The following is a 17,198-nucleotide window of genomic DNA, read 5'->3' on the forward strand; positions in this document are numbered from 1 at the left end:
CAGAACAAATTCTGTAAGGCAGAGGTGGCAGCGTTTGAAACATGTCGTACAAACTATTCTGTATACTGAAACTATGCAACAAGAAATGCTAAAAATACAGTTTCTGTATAAACATTCAGTTTCCATGACAACATTTCCGTGGATGTGTCTATCATGTAATATAGGATGAATAGTTTAGATTTTACTTGATAGTTTAATAGTTTACAATTTTAGCTTGAACACAGCTGTAATGCAGTGTGAATAATTTTCACCGTCTATTTTTTCTTTGTACAGTCTGTTTCATAACAGAGATGCAGTGCATGAGAAACTGTTCACAGAGAGATGATATTGTTTCTTATGGATGGTAGTTTACCTGTGAACACAAAATAAGGTTTTCTTTTAGTATGAAATGAATTTTGTAGGAGATTCAAATACTGTCATCATGTGGTAAAAATAATTAAATCCTGAAAAACATTTAAATTACTGAAAATGTACTCACGCTCAGGTCTTCATCAGAACAGATTTGGAGAATTTTGGCATTACATTACTTGGTCAAAAATGGAATCCTCTGCAGTGAATGGGTGTCGTCAGAACATGAGTGCAAACAGCTGACAGAAACATCACAATCATCCACAAATAATTCACACAACTCCCCTTCAACAATTAATGTCTTATGAAGTGAAAAATCCAACATTAAGGCACTGAATTATTGCTTTCTCCAGTGAAAAAAAGGCGTCTCATCTGAATTGGGAGAGAAATATGCAAAGTTTACAAACAAAAACATTCCAAAACGGCTCTAAACAAATATTTGGGTGGATTTTGATGTGAGAGACAACCACATGGGATGGGCTTTTTCACTGGAGAAAGCATTACTATGGATTATGGATTACAAACACATGGTTTAAATGCCATTAATTAAGTACTGCTTTTAAATAAAGAATGCCAAATAATAAAGATTCATTTTACTGCTGAATAACAGTCTCTGGTAATTGAGTCATTTGGAACAAAATCACATGAGATGAGATGAAATGAGGTAAAGTGAAATATATATATAAGCATGAGAAAAAAATTTTCTTTGAACTTTTAGTTGACAGTCACACCATTAAGTAATTTCGCCATTATTTTCAGCAAATGGGAGAGAATAGGCTATATATGTATGTATATATATGTGTGTGTGTATTTAAGCAGAACGTTTATGCAGAATCGCAGTTTATATTCTACGGAATTTGCATACTATTTACAGGAGTGTCAGTCACATACGGAATATATACAGAGTGAATAGATTTCACTCATGAAAAACGATGTAAACTATATAATGACATGACACTGGGTATTGCAATTGATGTTATTAAAGAGACTCAGGCAACTGATTTTTGTCTTTGTTTAGAATTGCAAATTTCCTTGGATTTGCTCCACATGTATTTAAAGAGAATATTTAACTGTAACAGGTAGAAATGAAACCATTGTCTTGAGTTTTTGTAGGCCACTGGCTAGATGTAAAACCCTAGTAATCGTTAACAACTGTAAAAAAAGGGGAAAAAAAAGAGATTTACAACCCTCATAAAAAACTAGGTGTGGACTGTTACACACTAGTTACATATGACTCATTCAAAATAAAAAGATAACTCCCATGGTTGCTTCTATTAGTTTTGCATAATGCAGCATCATTATGATGCTTTTTTAAACTGTGATTTTTTTTGACAAATATGTAATGCAGTGCAAAACACTTTTTATCTACTCTAGAGGCCTGCAGTCTAAATTCAGATGAAGGGACTGGATCTAAAGCCGATATGAGAGTTTATATGTACTACAATGCAGAAAAAGACAACTGTTATCCGTTCCGATACTCTGGGAGTGGCGGGAATGCAAACCGATTCATAACAGAGAAGCAGTGCATGAGGAAATGTTCGCACAGAGCTGAAGCACTGTTTCCTATGGACGGTAATTATTCTACACACATTTGTCTAAATTAATGCAGCATCACTGCTTTTATATATGAAATACACATTATGATTGATTGATTCAATTCAATTCAATCTATTCAATCCTGCTCATTCTGCTTAAGAAACAATGCTTGACAAGAAAATACTGCCACCGTGTGGTAGAAACAATATTTATTTATTTATTTTTCATTTCACTGTTTTTAACAGCAAGACAAGCTTGCTATCTTCCAAAAAAGCCAGGGGAATGTGTTGGTCACTATCTGCGTTATTACTACAGTCCTGAGCATCACACATGCAAGTCTTTCTACTGGACCGGCTGTGAGGGCAACGGAAACCGATTCCTCTCACTAAACGTGCAATGCCACATGTCACAATGCAGTAGGTATGTGGCTAATAGTGACTTTACCCAGAGATCTATATGGGAAAGCACATGTTAATGTGTATTTGTTTGAATAGATCAAGGCCTCAAGGACCATTCAGGTGAATCTGATGTACCAGTTGGTAAGTTAAACTTAATGATGTTTTCAACACATTTTAGTTTTTTATTCAGTGATATTAATGTGTTATTATCCCATCAGGAATTAACTTGGGTGTTGTGTTTGGTCTTATTGGTGCCATCATTTTCATTGTGGTGATTGTCTTTGCTGTCAAAAATAAGTAAGTCATTACTATATATATATATATATATATATATATATAGTGTGTGTGTGTGTGTTTATTGTTTGTTACTGGCTTTTTTCATTTTCTTTTTCGTAAATACATTTTTAACGTGGAATTTTCTAGGCCTAGCTCAAAGAAACGTGGCAAAAAAGATGGAAAGTCAGCAGAGCAGCCTCTGAAAGAGCAGTCCATCGAGATGGGAGGGGAGAAGCACAGCCTGCCACTCTTGAAGTCTCTACCATCTCTTAAACTTAACATTTTAAACCACAAATGTACATTAAAACTTTTGTTTGAAAAGAAGTGCAGGTAAATCTGCTTGCATATAATATTTCTGTTGCTTATTTACCTATGTATTTATGTGTTTGGAAGTCCATTTCTAATTTGCATTGTTTTATAAGTCCTCTAAACTGGTCATATTATAATAAACATATAAATTAGAAATGTCTGTATGTGTGACACTGTTTGCCTATCGGTGCTTGGAAAATGAATCCCGGGCCAGGTATATATAATATCATAGTGAGAGAACATCAGTGGATGATGATAAAGAAGATGGTTTAAAATAAAATAAAAAATAGCATACAATTTTTAAATATATTAAACAAGCCAATTTACAGAATTAATGTTATCATATTGCTTGTCATAGTTTTATGTTTCTCTACAAAACTGATAAATAATTGCAATATTAAACACAAAATAAGTCAACATTTACAGTATTGTTATTATACTGTTAGTCATATAGGGCTTTACTTCAGAAATAATATAAAACTATACAAAATGTTGAATAATTGTTATATTATATCAAATATGTGTATTCTTTTATTTATGTATACAAATTAAATAAATACAAGTTAACAGAATATATGCTATTATATTTCTATTCATAGTTTTATTCGGAGCATCTCCAATATTATGACTTGTAAAACAGTCACACTATGTGATGTCACCATTTGCTCATATTTCCACTTCCTCTCTCTAGCATTCATTCTCTCCCTAATAAAGGTTTATAGGCAGTATACAGCCCTGATACTGAATGAATCATGTATTTCCTCGATTAATACATTAAATGTCCCATTAAAGTTGAGCAAACTCAAGATTTGAGATGATTGATTTCTTAGACTGTTCAGTACGCTCCCTATTACGCTAGACTATTTAGAGACAGCCGGAGTCTGAGCATGCATGTCAACAATAACAAACACAATGACATCACTTAGCAGACCAACGTCACTGCCGCGCCATTTAAACGTTTTAAACTGGAAAGCGAAAACACGTTATTTATTTATTTTTGTAAATTAACACGCACTTTTAGTGTACACCACCACCACAGTAATCATCCAGAGCAGTAATCATCTGTGCAGAGCACAAATTCTGAGTATGGGTCACCATACTTGGCTGAATGTCACTTCACTTTATACATTTTTTATACATGTTGTAGCATATTATAATATTTTTAGCCCAGCCTCAATAATTTAATTATTTTATTATTTTTTTGTGTAGGCCTAGCATGAAAATAAATATATATATTGTCTTTTTTATTTTTTATTGTCTATTATATTTTCCCTATACATATTGTGTATAACTTACACTTTTAAAATTACTTATTTATTTATATATTCATTCTTTAATTTTAAGCGCACGTGAAGCTGATTATCTTACATGTGTAGGGAAAATCATAAATAAAAAATAAATAAATAAATCAAATAAAAACGTGGTTGTTACTCATATACCGTATATTTTGCTGTTTTGTAGTTTGCCGGTCAAACAAAAGCCCATGGGTTTGCCTGTCATGTTTGAATGTGCATTGTGGAAGGTGAGTGCTTAAGTCTTAAGTAAATATTTTAATGACTTAAACAGTAAATATTACACGTAAATGATTATTTAGATGTAAATCTAATGGATCAGTTAGAATTATATATAAGCTGTGTTAATATATTAAAATGCACAAAATGAAAAATTCTCACATATTAAAATGACTTTGCATCTGTTTCCTGTGGCAGGTATGTAAACGGCCATGCCAAAATTCATTTTGAGGAGATTCAGGCACCAGGATGCTGTCAAAGGAAGCCGGAGCGAGACAAGTCAAGCGAGAAGAGTCAGCAGCACTCTGTGTGTATGGACTGTAACATCATCCCTGTGTCATCCCTATTAGTCCACTTTTTCTTTATATTTCTTTTCATAAATACTTTTAAATGGACAGAGGTTAGATGAAAGTGTTTTAAAGGGACAGTACACACAGTATTATTCAGTGAACAATGTTAAGGGTTAATCTTTCATGATGCTCTTTTAGACCATCATACCAATTGTACTTGTAGTTACAGATGTGACGAATTTGTAGTGAATGACACAAAACTAGGGCATGTGCAGAGGGTCAGAGAACATCTGCAGAGTTTGGAAAAGTAAGTCTGGTGTTTATCGAAGTGTATTTAACCATTCATCAATCATCATCTCATAAATACATTGTTTATTTTATTGTCTTTAAAATTATTTATACTCTTCAGCTCTTTGTCTAATACAGACAGACAGAGGAAGAGAAAACGGTCAGACAGTTCTTCTCCTGACAGCAAGCAGAAGAAAGACGGCGTGAGTTTAACTGGATTTCAGATGTGTGTGTAAAAGACCATGGTGTGCTAAGATATGGTTCGGAATAACTTAATATGTCCATCCAGATATCTCATAATTTTTCTTTAATGTCACCACACAGGACTGCACTGTAGCACAATGTGCCACGGGCCTCCGCAACTTGGGCAACACCTGCTTCATGAATGCCATTCTCCAGTCCCTGAGGTAAGAGCTACCCTCACGACCCTGAGCCAAGGGCAGCCGGCGATGCGTAGCCTGGCAGGGTGTGGGTGGCCTGGCTGGTGGAGGTTGAAAGCCTCCTTGCGCTCTGCTAGAGTCTCTAGTATGTGTTGGCAGGTAACAGTGCCTCATTGGCCAGTGAGCTGGGTGGAGGAGAGTTGGTGGGCAGCCAGGGGAAGGATTAGGCCTTCTGCCTGTTCACCGCAGCCAACCTTACTCTGGCTGGGCTGATGGCTAAACCGCAGTGAGCAGCTCATGCCAAATATCACATAAACCATTCAGCCTGCGTTGTTACGAACTACTGAGGGCTAAAATTCATTGAAATGAAGTTACACTACCATTCAAAAGTGTATAGTCAGTAGGATTAAACAAAACAATGCAAGGATGCATTAAATTTATTTAATAACCACAAAAAATCTATTTGAAATATATGCTGTCATTCTGAACTTTATATATATTTTTCAAGAACCTGAACAAAATGTATCACGGTTTTCACAAAAATATTAAGTAGCACAACTGTTTTCAAAAGTAATCAGTAATAGTATGAAATGTTTCTTGTGCTAAATCATGCTAATGCCAATTCATGTTAGAATATGCTAGCAATGTATTTAATTGTGCTAGCAACATGTTAAAACATGCAGTAAGAACATACCAGTGGTGGTTATATAATGTTAGAAACAGGCTTGCATTGTTAAATAATGATATCAACATGCTAAACATGCTAGCAGTGTGTTGAATCATGGTATAAGTCATGTTAACAAGGTATTGATTCTAATTAGTTTTATATGCATCATTTAAACATGCTTGTAACTTTAACATCATGCTAGCAGTGTGGTACATCATGTTAGTAGCATGTTATCAATTCATGCTATCAACATTCTTGCAAGTAATGTTAAATCATGTTAGCAACATTTTAAAACATTAGCAATGTGCTAATTCATTAGTATGTTAAAATGTTAACAAAATGCTAAATCATGCTAGCAATGTTTAAAAAGGCTAGAAACATGCTAGCATCACGTTAATCAAGCTAGAAACATTACCAACATATTAAAACATGCTAGCACTATCTAAAATAATGTTAGAGACATGCAAGTAACATGTTTAATCATGCTAAAAATCGTTTGTAACTTTCTTTGTCTACTAAAAACATTCTTTTCCAAGTTATTGCAAACTTTCAGACAAGGCTTTGTTAAGCCAACATCAGAGTTTGTCATCAAACAGTATTACAATTTTAATAATTTTAATTTTGTATATAATCTTTCATGGGTCCTTTATTGCTCAGCTGTTATCGGTTTTAAGGCCTGGGTGAGACACTAAATCTACCTAAAACAAACTTTCTATTTGTGCACTTCTGCTGGCCATGATCCATGTTAAAGGAAGCCTTGGCAAGCGCACTATAGTATTCTGGCATACTGTTGATGTTCAATTTGCATTTGGAAAGAAATACCAAACAGTCATAACTCAAAAGGATTTTGCATCTCTGTTTAGTAAAACACTGGTTTCTGTTCCCTGTCTCCAGTAACATCCAGGTGTTCAGCTGTTATTTTAAGGAGCTGCCCTCGGTGGCCTTACGAAGCGGGAAAACCGCAGGAAGGAGAATGTACCACACCAGAAGTCAGGGGGACAGCAGTGTGTAAGGTCCTCTCCACCGAGTTTGAAAATGATCTCCTTTATTTGAAAGAAATCCTGTTATTTAAAAGAAGAACATACTTTAAATAATATAAGCTCTTACTGTAACATATGCCACATAAATAAACGATAACATACCAGTCTGAATGGTTATAGTTTTTGTTCCTTATAAAAATTATTATATCTTAAGAAACATGTGAAAATGGTGATTATGAATAACATATCAATCTATATAAAACATGTGGTTGACCATTGACGCAATCCATGTTTATCCTCACTACAACCCATATTTAATAGTCTGAGTCTTGTTGTTGTTACCTTGTTTTGTAGTTTGTCTATGGTTTTTGGAGATGAAGGCGGTGTATATATTTTGTTATCTTAAACTCACAATAATATGGTGCTTCTCTGCAATCCGTCACCCACAGAACAGGCCTGATCTATCAGTTTATAATCACTGTACAAGTGTTGCTGTGATGTCCATTAAAATGCCTGGATTTCTCTGCTCTGTTGTGCAGTTCTCTGGTCGAGGAGTTCAGGAAAACAGTCTGTTCACTTTGGCAGGGGAGTCAGACTGCCTTCAGCACAGACGCTCTCTTTTATGTCATCTGGAAAATCATGCCGAGTTTCAGGTATCATAAAAATCACACAGTTACATAATCTGTTGCGGTTTTTCCCTGGATTTGACATCCTGAGATTTTATAACATACACTAAAAATTTCACCATAATTCCGTGGAATTTGTTTCATTTTTTAAGCATTTCGAACATTTTTGGTGACATTGGTCAGTCGATATGGATTCTTTTGATGGATGAAGTTCATGCTTATATCTTAAACCAGTGCTTAAACATCTGTTTGACTATTGGTTAACGTTATCTAATAGCCTTCATGGCCTAAGTGATGTCATCTGAAAAGAAAACAGATTTTTCTTAATAAAAAATCTAACTTTTTTTCTTCTTTAAAGTAATGTGCTGACAAATTGTTCTAAATAGTAAGAACAGTGTCTTTAAGAAAGTGCATTTTGACTTGCTATCTCATGTATTTTGCAGGGGTTACCAACAACAGGATGCTCACGAGTTCCTGCGTTACCTTCTTGACCATCTCCTTTCCAAAACGTACGGCACATTTTTCAAAAACGCCACAGTAATTTTAAACTGCACAACTTGTCTTCAGTGACCTACACAGATGGTTCGGGGTAAATTTCTAATTTGAGGTCGGTCTATCTCAGCAGGCTGCCCCTCGTTTCATTTCTCCCCTGCTAGTTTAGCGAGTACGTGGGCAGCGGTGATAAAGATAACTCTTTACGGCGCACAGAGGGAAGTCTTTTTCGTACACAGACACGGCTGTTCCCACATTTGCCTGCTGCTAGAGCCAGAGCCACCCTGTTGTGTTTGTATTAATAGCTGCAGACAAGTGAGGAAGCCCCTCGGCCGAGAACTGTGAGGGTGACCTGACTGGATTTGCCGGCGTTATTGAAAAAGAAGTGCAATGTTGTGGCGTGCTCAGTGGATTGCGCTGAACAGAATGACAGGTTAATCTTGCTGTGAATAGATGGACTAGACGTGCTTTCACAATGTAGCGATGGCTGGAATTGGCTCATCGGACTTGTGTAGGCTTATTTAATAGAACGGTTTAGCTTTTTTCCAGAAATGGGACCTCCACTATCGTTACATCTGTGTTTGGTGGCGTCCTGCAGAACGAGGTTTACTGCTTGATATGTGGCACGGAGTCTCGAAAATTTTATCCGTTCCTAGGTGAGCCATCAATTCTGTCCATCAGCTCTAAAAGCTTTGTCGTCTTCGAGCGCTACGGTTACACTAAATCTCACTCTCCTCCAGATCTCTCATTGGACATTCCCAGCCAATTCAGAATCAAGTTCACAAAAGACCAAGAGCCGGGGCCAACTTGCACTTTAAATGGTAAGAGATGTCGTTTGAAACTATTACATGGCTGCATTTGGGCTAATTTTGTTCACTAAGTCAACATGTTCTGTCTCTCAGATTGCCTTCGGAGTTTTACAGACCTCGAGGAACTCGATGAAACGGAGCTCTACATGTGTCACAGGTGCAAAAAGCGACAAAAGTCAACCAAGAAATTCTGGATCCAGCAACTGCCCAAGGTGAGAGATATTTAGGATATTGTTTTTGTTCATCTAGGTTGTAATGGTTATATGTTGTGCTGTCTCTGTACAGGTGCTCTGTTTGCATCTGAAGAGGTTCCACTGGACAGCGTTTCTGAGGAAGAAGATCGACACCTATATAGAGTTTCCCATGCGTGGCCTTGACATGAAAAGCTTCTTGCTTGAGGTGAGAGCTAACCATTTGTTCATTTTGTAACAAGTTTACTGGTAACTGAATACTTAAATAACTGTGAATTTTAATTTTTATGATGCTGCTAGAAAACGCTTTTATTCAGAAACATGCTTGCATGGAATATTTGAAAATGTACCACCTAAATGTATTTTAGATGTTCTATCTTATGTTAAGTTGAAATGTTTTATATAATGTAAATCTTATGGATGATACTTAACCTGTTTGCCATGTAAACAGCCATGATGCTAACATTAATAAACTTAATAAACAAACAAACAAACTCAAATAACTGTAATATTTTATTAATTTATATAAAGTAATATCTGTAATGTTTGATTATTTTATATAAATGAAATATTCATATTACTATTAATTGAATAACTACATATTAATATAATATTTAATAATAATTAAATTTTTAAAGATAATATTAAGTAATAATACAGTAATAATGTAATCTATATAACTTTCATATAATTAATATGAAATAAAATGTTATAAAAAGTATATATATATAAATATAAATATATATATATATATATATATATATATATATATATATATATATATATATATGTATATATATATATATATATATATATATATATATATATATATATATATATTAAAGTATAATATATAAAGTATAATAATAAAATGCAATATCTAATAATATAATAAAGTATTTTTACTTAAATGTAGTAATTATTCAAAGAACTCTATTATATACAATTTGATTTATTATTGTATAATTTAATAATCATTTATTCCTTTTAATGTAAATATTAAGTTATTTTATACCTTTACGTATAGAGTATAGGATTAAAATAATGATATCAATATTATATAATTAAATGACATGTTTTGTTATTATATATGATATCTTGTTAAAAATTATGTAATTTTAATCTCAGCCTGAAAACAGCTTGCCAGACAGATGCCTGTATGATCTTGCTGCAGTAGTGGTTCATCATGGATCTAGGTAAGTAAATGCTTGCCTTGTGCCATTAATAACACCATAACATTGCTTTTCACTTCTTTAATAGATAAAGGTTTCATTTTGGAAGTTCTTCTGTGTAGTATGCTTCTCATTCACTGTAAAAGCATGAAGTCGGGTTTCTTTGTCCTCCACTAGAGGGGGATGTTATATCAGTAGCCCTGGTGATCTTTCTAGTTTAATCAATACACACTCGATACAGAGAATCAGATATATACGATATTCCACCTCTGTCTTCTCCCACAGCATCGGATCGGGACATTACACAGCATACGGGCTTCACGAGGGCCGATTGTGCCACTTCAACGACAGCAGGGTCACTCTGGTCAGTGAGGAGGCTGTGCTGAAAGCCAAGGCCTACATTCTGTTCTACACAGAGCACAGCGATCAAGAGAGTCCAGCCAAGCTTTAAGACATCCTCCGGATCAGTTGTTGGACTTTCATATGTGTGCCGTCTTCTGTCTCCCGTCTTATGCTATCCAGTTATGATTTGTGTGTCACAAAACCTCAGTACAAACCGAATAGCTGCTTGATGACTTTTGGTTTCATAGACTGTCCCAGTTTTTCGCCTGCCAAGTGAACTCAAATTAACTGTAGAAACAAAATGCTTTTTTCTCTCATTGAAATTTTTCCATGGTCTGAAATGATGACAGCTGTCACGTTTCTGTGTCAGACACCGACGTCTCCAACTCACGCCAAGATCGCTCGCTGCTCCAGGAAAAATCATTTCTGTTCAGCTCAGAAATTCATTCCTGTCCTCTGAGCCAGCCGTTCATTGATCGAGGATGATGCAGAGGTATAGCTGATCTAAAACTTGAATTCAATTGATTTTATGTGACAAAACAAGATGTAATTTGTATCACAAAGCAGTGGTTGACTCAGATCACCTCACTAATGTGAAAATGACTTTTGGAAAGAAGGGTCCATTAGCTCACATGTTTCTTTTCCTTTACGCTTGAAAACGTTTGAACACTCTCTGTCCTTTTAGAATTAAAGGAATGCAGATTGTGCAAAAGTTGATTTGTGTGTTTATTATACTCTCAAAATTAAAACATATATATAATACTTTATTGTATTTACTGGTCCATTTATCATCTTGTATAGTTATTAATATTTTGTTGTTTAACATTGTTATTTGTTTTTATTTTTAATATGTTTATATAGTTTTTTGTTTTATATTTTAAAATCGTTTTGCATTTAATGCATTTTTATTTTATTTATTTTTTTATTTTAGTACATCAAATGAAAAGAAGAAATGTCGCCTGAATTCAAAGAAGTTGAAAGATTTTGTCAGTTAAATTTTATGAACAAAAGTTTAGTTTTTCTTTTTCTTTTTATCTTCCATGGTTTTAGTTTTAGTTAATAATAACTGATTCATACTGAGATATCGGAGGACCAACCTTGGTTTGTTTAGGACCAGGTAAAGCTGAAATCCAGTGATTTGTTCTTCTTCACAATTGTTCATTCTTGCAACCTTTTACCTGGTAAACTTGATTTTGTTTCCAAAAATTGTGCAAAACGAGCCAATCAGATTATGGCTTGCCAAATAGAGGAAGTGCATGCCATTTGTGTGTGTTCAAATATGCATCAGATGGTCCGTGGGTGTGCCATCTGAGCAGTAGCACGAGGATCACTGCTAGCTGTGCCCCACTTCTGTATCAGACATTGCAAATAGGGTAAAAATGATCTCTATTCAGCCAGAAAAAAAAAATGTCAGTTCACTGTCTTTCATTGCCAATGTCACGCCTTTTGTGTTATCAATTATATGAAAGTCTAAATCGAAATGAAGCACTATAGATATTTTTTAAATAAATATTTAATTATACGGTTTTATGTATATACTGTACATACTGTACTGCTTAATATTAAACACCTTGGATTTTGGATCTCAAAGCGATATTGGGTGTGTTTTGTATACAAAAGTACATGCTGTTGCTCAATATGAAGTGCTGACATTGAATTGAATGCTTCTGTACATGCTGTTCTCAAACACGGGTGTGGGTTCAGTCAGAGTGTGTCACGATTTACACAACCGCATGTATTTCCTCTGTTCTGCCCATGTCATTGCTGCAGGTGGAGTAGCGCTCTCTTCAACCCCGCTCGAAATAATGACAAGTAGCTACACTGGTTCCCTAATCCTTTTCAAAGGACTAATTCCACAGTCACCCACTGTGAAACATTAATGCTGAATGGTTTTTAATGACGTAAACCGCTCCAAAACAAGAGCGTAAAAGGGTGTTTCGTTCCCATTGTGAGTTTTTATTTTCCTTCCCCCTCGCTCAATCTATCTGCCACCCACACACACACACTCGCACAAACTCCCAGGGGCAAAATAAACACTGAGGCTTACGCCACGTGCCTGAGGTTTCGTCCCTGACAGGCAGGAAGAACAGGCGAGGAGGAACAGCTGCTCGGCTCGCTTATATGTGTCTGTCTGAAGTCGTCATACTTCAGAAAAGACAACAAAGTTAATTCTTTCTCTCTCCAGATAGGTCACAGCTGCCAAAAAGATCACGTTGCTTGTGTTATCAAGTGTCCTTGCATCGATTGCGGCATGTTATGACTCGATGAGAGTGACTCAAATAGTACAAGCTACAGTCGCACTTCACCCAAGAAAGATTGGCCAGGTCTGCCGTGAGTCATCTAATGATATCAGGTGCTGTTGTCAGCTACCATAGCATATCGAGTGTAGATGTTGTCTAGAATAGTTCCTGTAAGGAGGCAGGAATGCTAGCTTAGCTAATTTAGAAGTACACTTTGTTCAGTGAGCACAAGTCGTGCAGAACTGCAGTTTTTACTTTCACTTCAGTTTAACAGGCTGCCAAAAATGAATGCCCTGTTTAATGCCAAAACATTGGTTTGTTTGTTTGAGGGTCCTGACACAGCAATGCTGCCTCAACCAATGGTGAGAATATTGGGGTGTGGCTATCTGTTTGGCTGACCAATAGCAAATGAGGGGATGTGTCATGATTTTTGTAATTGCGTTTGGTTCTGCTTAATGATCACTTCACCTGTGATCAGTTACTTTTACAAGTAATGCATTACAATTGCATTACTCCAAATAAAAGTAACTAATTGCATTACTTTTCACGGAAAGTAATGCATAAGATACTTTTGAGTTATGTTTTGTCACCTGTGTTGGGCTTGCTTATATGTTTTTACTACAAAAAACAACTTTTTAAATTTAAAAGTAACGTGTTACTTTACTAGTTACTTGAAAAAAGTAATCAGATTACGTAACTCACATTACTTGTAATGCGTTAACCCCCAACACTATCTGTAATACTGCAAGAAATATATTAATTTATTTATTTAGTAAAGTTTGGTAAGTTCAAACTTTCGACTGGAAAAACTCTAAGCAAGGCAATTTAAGGCATAGATTACTCAACTTTTAAAATCTGACCAATCAAACACATTTGATATCCTCAGGTTGGAATCATAAGCTGGAAAACTGCTTGAAAACAGCTTCAGAGATCACATTTGTCAGCAGCATAAATCAAGGATGTAATTATTTTGCAATCTTTGGAGGGCTTTGAAATGAGACAGCAATAGTCTGAGGTAAAAAACTTTGGAATCTGCACCCATCATGCAATACGCAATCTTGCATGAAACTCTGACCAAAATCTGCAGACTGGCTTTGACTTTGACAACACTAGGCAACTAGTGTTGACTCATCCAGACTGAAACCAGGGCAAAAATCTATGCAAAAGTTGTGCAGTGCATTTCAGCCTTTACAAATTTTTACATATTTACAATGGGTTTGATTCTGAAAAAACGTTGACAAGTTCACAGGTAGCCTTTTGTGTAAATGCAAGGTGGAAACATGGAAAACTGGATCCCAGTTGGAGCCATAGTCTTGTGGGTTGCACTTGACATTAGTTGCAACTTAAACTCCTTCCTCAAAGTCCTTTCCCGACCCCATTCCCTCTCTTCTCTTGTATCACTTCCCGTCTCTACATAACTAAGGCAAAAAACTTTTGCAAAAAATATGCAAAAATTCATAGCATCAGACCCTTGAAGATCTGATGCTGTGAAACGTGTGTTGAAGCAAAATAAAATAAGCTCCTCTTTCATTCATTGTGGTATCTAAACATTTGCATATGGTACCGCAAAAACTGATGAATACATTTTGCTCTTTGTTTAGATGGCAAGTAGCTCCTTGGTTGTGATATCATTCCAATTAGAAGCCAGGGTTATCTTCTTATTTGCATTTTTTTTTCTGTATACAAATGTTCTTTCTTTGCAAGATAGCTTTGTGTAAATCTCCATCAAATGTGTGTCAGTGAATTTAGTAAAGCTCAAGCAGTCTGAACGGGCAAAATCCAACTATTTCAGAGTCTCAATTGCCAGAAAAAAACTGATTTGCACTTGTCCACTTTTGACTGCATTTGAAGGTGGTTGACAATTCAAGTGACCACATTGCATTTATAGCACAAAAACTTCAGTGTGTCTCGCCATTCCCCATCCCCCAAGATGCAGGTTGCCAAGTGAAGCCTCTTGCAAGTGATAAACAGAAACTGTCACACTCTAAACATCCCTCAAACTGTCTCCTGTCCAGGCGTCTCAGACAGATGGATCGGGAGAGTCCACTTGCCTTACACATTTCCATTTTTGACCGTGCCTGCAGCAGTCCTCCCAAAAGAACCCCCAGTCCTCACGACTTTATATGTGCAAGGTCTCAGCGAGGCAACAGTCTGGGGGAGAATCACAAATCCAGGTCACACGAGACACGCCGTTGTCCAATTGTTGCTTTGTGGTTGTTAGCAGGCCTGCGTCTTGCTATGAATCTCGTAGAACTAGATCAGGAGTGTTTGCTACACCTTTTTTCGTACCTTGACATGGACAGTCGCAACAGCCTGTCCCTGACCTGTCCCTACTTCACTTCAGGTCTCCGTGTGAGCTGAGGAGGGACAACTATGTTCTGGGGTCAAAGTGTGCAACATTGAGGACTGGATGAAGACCACATTCCAGAAGGACCTCTGCAGGAAGCACGAGAGCATCGTCAGTGACTTCCTGGAGCGTGTTTGCCACATGTGAGTTTTTCTGGTTTGTCTTGGCATCCAGATTGATTTTGTCATTGGTTTGATCTTGGACAGGCAGATGTTTCTACCATGAGATATTTAGACAGACGAAGTAACCTTAATGAATCCCACATCCCCTTTTATTTTTAGAAGACTAGACTATTGAATCGCTCCAATATTATGTTTCTGTCATCGTTTACTGACCCTTGTGTTCTTCCAAACCTTGAAAGAAGAATGTTTACACAGATCTGTCCCATTGTAAGCAACAGTAGGTTTTCAAAATAGTACAAAACAAAAACTATTATTAACATGAATGTTGTCCAAAAGCAATATGACAAATTTGTGTGAGAAACTGAAAACTTTGTCGTTTTTGCCATAGTGCTTAAATCTAATTTGCGCTTATGTGAATAAAGATGTATTGACTCTAGGTGAAACCAAATAACATAAGATTTTTGATCACGACCTGTCAAGGTTGATATGCACAAGAGCAAATTAGATTTTAAATGGACTGCATTTATATAGCGCTTTCAACAGACCACATGGCCATCCAAAGCGCTTTACAATTTGCCTCACATTCACACACACACGGCGGTGTCTGCCATACAAGGCGCCATCCAGCTCGTCGGGAGCAGCTGTGGTTAGGTGTCTTGCTCAAGGACACCTCAACACTTGGTCAGGTGGAGCCGGGGATCGAACCACCAACCTTCCGGTTTGTAGACAACCTACATGAACCACTGAGCCACTGCCGCCCATTTTAAAGCTAATTGAAGTCACCATGAAATCATCTTTAATCAAAAACATAGTTCATTAATTTACCAACTGCAGCTTAACTATCAAGTCTTATCTCTGATGACTTGTAAACTGGCATGTTTGACTGACAGCCTGACGTGTTTAAATCCATCCCCTCCAGCAACTTGTTACCTGAGATTGCAGCGATTTGCAAATTAAAATTATAAAATAAATTCCCAATAGACAAAATCAAGTCTCACTTTTTTCCTCATTCGAGATGCGGTTTGCTCAGATATACATCACAATTTGGAAGAAAAGACTCACATTTTCTGTTCAATGTCCTGTTCACACAGACTTCATACTGACTATTTCTATTATTTTTTTGTGTGTGTTTTCTTTACTACTAGACAATCTCTGGTAGCTGCTTTTGTTGAAAAGAGCAGCACAAACATTCTTCAAAATATCAACTTTTGTGTTCCCCAACTGAAATAAGTAAAACAGGTTTGGAACAACATTAGGGTTAGAAAATAAAGACATTTTTGTAAGATCTAATTCTTCAAGTCACAAAATAATCAAAATGTTTTAAACCCAAGGGAAAACAAGTCACAATTCAATGTTTATGAACTCTTTCTGGTCTAGGAAGCAGCAAATACGCCTTTGGCTGTGAAATAAATTCATTAAATCCCTATATGAAAGATTGTAAATTGAATCAAAGACGCTGCACTGCAATTTTAAACACTGTTTGCAACAACTGGTCCATTACACCACAGCAGGCGCACCGCAGACCCCTCAGCCTACAGGTCTCTGTGGGACTAACACCCATATGGACTCAGAATGTGTTTTACTACATTCATTAGAAGATTTGTTTTTGTGAGTGGCAGCATTACTCATTTACCAGGTTCTGTAACGAGTTGAGAAGATTTACATGAGTACAGAACATTCAGCAATTAGAAACATCTGTTTTTGAGGAACGCGGACATTTAGTAGGTAGCGTGATATTTTTTCAAGAACAGACGTCAGTGGTGGAAAGCCTAAAAGTGCTTCAGCATGAGCGTCCCTCACATAGCCATTTAACTCCACCAGTGTCTGACTAATGGGGATCTGCTCAAACCTTTGTTTTTTAAAGGTTTAAGTTC

At 36.2% G+C, this 17,198-nt stretch overlaps 1 protein-coding gene and 1 pseudogene across 1 annotated transcript; both read left to right on the forward strand.

Annotated features, from left to right (window-relative positions):
• The first annotated feature begins 1,691 nt into the window (after nucleotides 1-1,691).
• LOC127946634 (kunitz-type U19-barytoxin-Tl1a-like) lies at nucleotides 1,692-3,649 on the forward strand (annotated as a pseudogene).
• Nucleotides 3,066-12,200, forward strand: LOC127946898 (ubiquitin carboxyl-terminal hydrolase 3-like). Its single transcript, XM_052543715.1, has 15 exons — nucleotides 3,066-3,081; nucleotides 4,329-4,389; nucleotides 4,577-4,719; nucleotides 4,891-4,975; nucleotides 5,078-5,159; nucleotides 5,281-5,363; nucleotides 6,898-7,011; nucleotides 7,523-7,636; nucleotides 8,053-8,118; nucleotides 8,651-8,757; nucleotides 8,842-8,922; nucleotides 9,004-9,122; nucleotides 9,196-9,309; nucleotides 10,230-10,297; nucleotides 10,559-12,200. Exons 1-15 carry the CDS (start codon nucleotides 3,066-3,068, stop codon nucleotides 10,722-10,724), a joined length of 1,419 nt encoding a protein of 472 aa, XP_052399675.1. The 3' UTR covers nucleotides 10,725-12,200.
• Nucleotides 12,201-17,198: the final 4,998 nt, after the last annotated feature.

The sequence above is a fragment of the Carassius gibelio genome, chromosome A25, assembly GCF_023724105.1.
Source record: "Carassius gibelio isolate Cgi1373 ecotype wild population from Czech Republic chromosome A25, carGib1.2-hapl.c, whole genome shotgun sequence".
In the NCBI taxonomy this organism is placed as follows: domain Eukaryota; kingdom Metazoa; phylum Chordata; class Actinopteri; order Cypriniformes; family Cyprinidae; genus Carassius; species Carassius gibelio.